General features: G+C 32.6%; 1 protein-coding gene across 1 annotated transcript in view; it reads right to left on the bottom strand.

Moving 5' to 3' along the window:
- Positions 1 to 6,732, bottom strand: part of LOC116852734 (protein phosphatase 1L-like) — a 60,394-nt gene that overhangs the window by 53,394 nt on the left and 268 nt on the right. Inside the window, exon 2 of the mRNA XM_032833365.1 lies at positions 3,803 to 4,110. Within this exon, the coding sequence (XP_032689256.1) occupies positions 3,803 to 4,110 (308 nt within the window). The remainder of the gene's footprint in view (positions 1 to 3,802; positions 4,111 to 6,732) is intronic.

Genomic DNA, 6,732 nt, shown 5'->3' with positions numbered 1-6,732 from the left:
CTATATTCAGTACATGCCAGTGAGTGTATAATAATTAATTTACATATTTACATATAAATTGTTTAATTTATTGTTATTCGCAGCTATTTATATTTTGTGGAATTAATTATATAGTTTTATATAATAGGGCAAAGAGAGGGAATTGGTGTTAAAATAACTTTTGATATATAAAATTTTCACCTGTATCAATAATAAATATGTTTATGCCAAGTATATTTTATCCTTAAGTTTGTATTCATGTTTCTAAAATTCATATATAGTTCTAACAAACTCAATCGCATTATTTGAAAGCCATTTATTTTTGGATTTTGAATTATATATTTGAAAGTGCGCTTTACTTTACATACATTTGAAGCTCAGTTAGAACAGTATATATAACAGTATAACAGTTATAACAGTTATAACAATATAGTATCCAGCGAAAAATGATTCGTTGATTGACGTCAAAATGACATCAAATAAATAGACGTTGAAATCGTCAAACCGACGTCAATTTGATGTCATTTTGACGTCAAAATGACATCAAATAAATAGACGTTGAAATCGTCAAACCGACGTCAATTTGATATCATTTTGACGTCAATCAACGAATCATTTTTCACTAGGTATATAGATGTTACAAACATGAAGTCTTAAATAGCTCAGTGGAAAGAGCGGTTGTCTGGCAAGTGGAAGACCCGAGTTTGATCCCAGCCGAGTCTGATGTTTTTCATCTCATATGGCATTAAAAGTGGACATCTACAGATACACACAAGAGCTGCACCCTCGGCCAAGGTTTTCTGATCTTTCGTGTGGATACAATTAAAAATAATAAAATAATAATAAAATTTATTAATAATAAAATTTATTAATACTCTAAGAAGTTCTGAGGAACTCCAATCATGGTGCATGTAACTTCCTAAATCATTCTTATAGTATTCTTCCACGAATTCTTAAGGAAGTACAATTCAGGAAAGGAGAAAACTTTAGGAACACTTAAAGAATTCATCGTGCTATCTGGGTTATATACGTACTTAGTTTATTATATTGATCTTATTTCTTTTTTTTTATTATGATTAACTTAAAACATTCTTTACTTTGATTAAGTTAATATGTACTTTTCGTTTTGTAGTTTTGGCTTTAATACGTACTCGGCATTTTTTTTCTTTTGTAAAGATTGTTAATTATATTATCAATTAATTATATTAATGTTAAAAATTGGAATTCAAGGTTTAATGTGAAATTTTGATTAATTGTGTACATTTTAAAAATTGGAAAATCTATCCGACGCGTGCATTAACACTGTCAAACGTTATTATCTTCAACATTTGATTTAAATATTCGCTCCAGTACCTACGTTAAGCTCATAAATGCCTAAATATATGCTTGATTTAAGTTATAGTTACTTTAGAGAGCGTAGATACACCATTAATATTTTTCACTACTCAATTACGATAGTAGTATCGATTACAGCCTGTAAAATTAGGAATATTGAGTGTTGTTTGAAATCTGACAGTGTTTCCCTACATAATTTTTGGCACTAAATTCAAATACGTTTGTAAAATTGCTCTATCATTTTTGTGTGTGTGTACCTGGTGTAGAAGTATGAAACCGGAATTTTTTTATACAAATAAGACGTCTGTTGTTCGAAAGTGATAAATAATACTTTATTCAAAATAATTTCCACTGTTTTGAACACATTTTTCCCACCTCTCTGGCAGTTTATGAATGCCGTGCCAAAAAAACTTTTCATCTTTTGAAGCGAACCAGTTATCTAGCCATTTTTCCACATTTTCATACGAATCGAAGCGTTGGTTAGCGAGAGCGTGTCCTAGCGATGCGAACAGGTGATAATCGGACGGAGCCAAGTCTGGAGAATAAGCCGCATGCGGTAGTAATTCCCAACTGAACGACTCGATCGTTTCCTTGACCCGTTTTGCTGTATGTGATGGGGCATTATCATGGAGCAAAATGACATTGTGTTGCCTTTTTGCATATTCTGGTCGTTTTTTAGTCAATGTTCGATTTAAATCGATCATTTGTTGTTGGTAGCGATTAGTATTGACGGTTTGACCAGGTTTCAGCAGTTCATAGTTCATAGTTCATAGTTCATAGTTCTTCGTTCCTCACGTCAAAATCACCACTTTTGAATTTTTTAAACCACTCGAAACACTGAGATTTACCAAGAGCATATTCACCGTAAGCTTCGACAAGCATTCGATGTGATTCTGCAGCAGTTTTCTTTAAATGATAACAGAAAATCAATGCTGTCCGCAAATCATAGTTAGTAGGCTCGAAACGTGACATGTTTAAGGTTATACAAAAATATACTAGAGAATGAAAGTTGGGGTTATGTTTGTTGACAATATTCGTCAGCTGTTAGGAGAATATAATAGCGCGGCAGTAGCGGTCTTACGGTCACTAAACTGAACGCTGGCACCATTTATAGGGGAATTCCGGTTTCATACTTCTACACCTGGTATGTGTTTGTGTGTCATGATTTTGAGATATTTGAGGTTAAAAGTGTCAAAAATAGTGTTCTTGATCAAATTTTTATCATTTATTATAGCGATCTGAAATTTTTTTCTCAAAAAAATTTCTGATGACAGCATCAAAAAGTATGGACTTTTATCTACAAAATGTAATTTGGAACGCTCTAATATTTTTTTCGCCAATATATTGCAAATTGAATTTCAACCCTTTCATGAATGGTACATACGTTGTCCCACAAATCACTAACATTTCCGATCTCGTTTTTATTAGCCAGCTAAGCTTCTAATCTTACCTTGACTGGACGAAAAATTCCCGATCTCGTCTTAATTAGCTAGTGTCGCTCTTTTGTATTTTAATTCGCCATTTTTTATTTACAACGTATGTACCATTGGCTGTGAAAAGTTTAAAATTCAATTTGCAATATATTGGCGAAAAAAATCATATCGGAGCGCTCTAAATTGCATTTTATATGTAAAGACTCATATTTTTCGACGCTGTTATCAAATTTTTGAAAAAAAATTCTGGATCGCTACAATAAGTAAACGATATTAATATAAATTATTATTGGTTCTTAGATATAATCAAATTAAAATAAAGGGCGTTTTGGAGCCAAAGTACTGGTTTATGAGTGCTTTCATACAAAATAAAAATTCAATTATACAATTAAAAGTATAATTAACTTTTCCAAATTTATACGTTTCGACCTGTTAATTATACTTTTAATTGTGTAATTAGATTTTTATTTTATATAATAGCACTCATAAACCAGTGTTTTGGCTCTAAAACGCCCTTTCTTTTAATTTGTTTTGAATAAGTGAACGAACTTTGCTAAAAATGCCATTTTTGATACATTTAAATATCTCAAAATTCTGACGTGATGAGAAAATTCTGAGATCGGATTTGGATTCAGCGTAAAAAAATACGTTGTAAATGACTCTTCACTCTTAATCAACCGAACCTTGCAGACCTGTGTTGTTTAGCCCGATCCACGATATTTTTAACGTGCTCAGCGTGCAGTTACATGTAAATGTTCGACAATTATTGCCGATGTTTAACAGTCCCAAACTTTGCACGGCTGATTGACATATTTGGTGTACGGTGGGAAATACGGTGCTAGTATTTGAAGAAAATTATATGATATAATTCTCTTCATAATGGATTTTGAACATCGTTACAATATTGTTGTCCTATGTTATAATACATACGTGGTCTAGGATCGCATAACTGTATTTGGTGTTGTTGAGAAATTGGAATACAAGTCAAATACGTATTCCCTTATATTGCTGTATAGTATATGCGTGTGTGTATTATAATGTAAAAGTATGCTTACCTGAGAAAACTTTGTAATGTAATACTTTTTGCGCCAAAATGTGGCTCATTTATATGTTCTTTAATGAAAGCTACAGCCTCTTCGTTAGAAAATGTATCCCATAAGCCATCGGATGCTAATATTATAAACATAGGTTTGTGATCATTCAAATCAAACGTTAGGATATCTGGATCAGCTATCACTAATTTTTTATCCTTTAAAGGATAATCTCCAAGAGCACGTGAAGTAGCTAATATACCAGCCACCCTCCATACGCCATTAAATGTTACTAAACCACCGGCTTTATTTATTCTTCTCCTCTCTCTTTCCTGTAAAAAGAGATTTATAATAATTAACAGAGATGAACAAATAAGTACAATGAATGTGTGTTTGTATGTATATGTATGTTGCGTATAGTAAATTTTGGATATACACTGTCGGCGGAAAGTTCCCGACCACCTTCTTTTTTGCCAAAAATATTGTTTCACATAAGAGGTATGGTTACGGTAGAATTTTCGAAAATACGATTTTTTTGTTTAAACAGTACTTTATCTTCATAAAAATAAGTTACGATTCGATTTATAACGAAAAAAACTTTTAACGAAGTTAGAGCGAATACCAAACATATCGAAACGCAAAATAAATAAAAATGAACTGCTTAGTTGTTTCAGGGAGTTACACCCGCAAGCACAGCAACGAAAATTTTAATTCAATTGTATGAAGCCTGCCACTGAAAAGCAGTTTCAGCGGCAAAAAGATTTTGGATATAGCTATCGATTTTGCTGTGTGCGTCTCTAATGGTGCCCTGAACAACATCATAGAAGTTATGAAAGTTTTGGGCATCACAATAAGCCCTAATTGTTATAATTTTTGCGTCGAAGTCGATGAATTGCGCGTAGCGCAAGCCAAGCGCTCGCTGTCGGACGCGGCGAAGGAGGTGCGTTCAAGCTCAAGATTCTCTAGAAAATAAAAACAGGAAGAAAATGTCACAAATGTCAGGAAATCTTGTCACGAAAGGATAGCTCTATGGTGCTGGCATTGCGGAGTAATGGTAAAAAATGTTTAAAGTCACAATTTTTAAGTTTAAGGTCAAAAAACAGCACTTAAAACTTTAAACGCGTTTCTCTCAAAACAATGTTTTTCAAATTGGCATATAACTTCATGTAACTTCAATAATTTTTGTTCGAATTACTTCAAATTTTAGTAGCAACTTGTTGTTAGATATTTTCCGCAGAGAAGTACGTAGGGATTTTTCTATATGTAAAAAACTTCTTATTTTTTGAACAGTTTTTTTACAAAATTTTTTAGCAAAAAATGCAACTGTGAATTTAAATGCTTGCCATTTTTGAAAAAATCAATATTTCTAATATCAAAAGACTCTACCTAATTCTCTAGGCATTTTAATGTAGATTAAAAAGAATAAATTTTTTTGTCCTAGGTCAAAATATGTAGACGCTAGATTCAGGCCCGGCGCCAAAACTTCCAAAAAAAAAAAAACGTATTCCCGTCAGCGGTAGCGTCGCCACTTCGGATCGAAAAATACACAAAAAGAATTTTTTAAGTACTTTAAAATATATCGTAAACAATGCTTCAATTTGATTTTATATTAAATTATTTTTTTATACTAAAAGAATTGTTAAATTTATTGATATTTTTAGGCCCGCTACTGTGGCCATACTCTTTAAGAGAATATTACAGAATTACAGAAAATTTCACTTTTATTTATTTTATTAAAATATTTTTATGCATTTTAACGTACTTTTTCGTAACGGTAACCATCAAGAGACGCTACCGCGTCTCGCGCCAAGTGAATGCGCGAAGCGAGGAATGGCGTGAGACCGGCCGCACATAACTAGTTCAGCGCAGGCAAGATTTTTCATTCGGCTATAAGAGCTAATTGTACGAATTTCTGCATAGGCTCTATCGATTTCTTGGGGTCGACTAGCTTAATAAAGTTATTTTTATATTTGTCTTTTATAGTTCTTGAGAGGAGATATTTTAGTGGAAAATCCGAAATGGCAAAATTTTACGATTATAAAACGCTTAACTAATGTCCATCTCAGCCTTTCTCCGTCAAAGGCGCCACTCAGCGGCGCAGTCAGCGAGGCATGGACCACATCGTTAGGTCGTGTACACATGTTGGTGTCAAGAGACGCATATCTCGTACAAAACAAAACAAGAGTCACGCAAGTAAGAGGGAGAATATCATCTTCTCCTTCTTGCTCTCACTCGCTGACGCGCCGTCTCTCAAAATAGCGAGTGAAAGAGAGAAGAAGAGAATGATATTCTCGCCCTCACTCGACGTTTCGAAGCAACTGAGCGCTCGCATCGTACGGATAAGCCAAACGTCTATAGAAAAAATACAGTAACATCTCTTGTTAAATTGATACGTAAGTCTTGTAAAATTATAATTATTTATGAAACTTATGTCAAATTTGTGTGTGTTTAATAGATATTCAATCATTTATGGAAAAAGATGTGATATTTAAACAAGCCTACTTTAAAAAAAAAGCCTACTTTAAAAAAAAAGGGGGAAAAAAGACGCCAAGTTCACGCGCTTGCCTGCACGAGTGGAATTATACAAAAATTAATGTTTCTATAAAAAATATTTTATTTGTAAAATAACACATTAAAAAATGTTATAATAAGAAATCTTGTTATTTAAACTTCTATTTTTTTACAAAAAACATGACATCAGATAGTTAGGCCAAGTGAAAATAATTCACGTGTTTTCCTATATGGATATAATTATATAAAAGCAAATATGTTCATATATGAAATATTTCACATACATACTTTCAGAAAACAAATCCAAAGACGTTAAAACATAATATTATTTAAATTTCTATTGGGAGTACATATTAGTTCGGTCCGTTTTTTTGTGGTCAAAAATGCATTTATTTCAGAACAAAATGAATGAACAGATTAATCAAAGTATTGTCCATCGCTGG

Source organism: Odontomachus brunneus, unplaced genomic scaffold (assembly GCF_010583005.1).
Source record: "Odontomachus brunneus isolate Ranch 3 - 2012 unplaced genomic scaffold, Obru_v1 Obru_scaffold_252, whole genome shotgun sequence".
Taxonomy (NCBI): domain Eukaryota; kingdom Metazoa; phylum Arthropoda; class Insecta; order Hymenoptera; family Formicidae; genus Odontomachus; species Odontomachus brunneus.
This window is presented reverse-complemented; position numbering and strand designations above follow the sequence as displayed.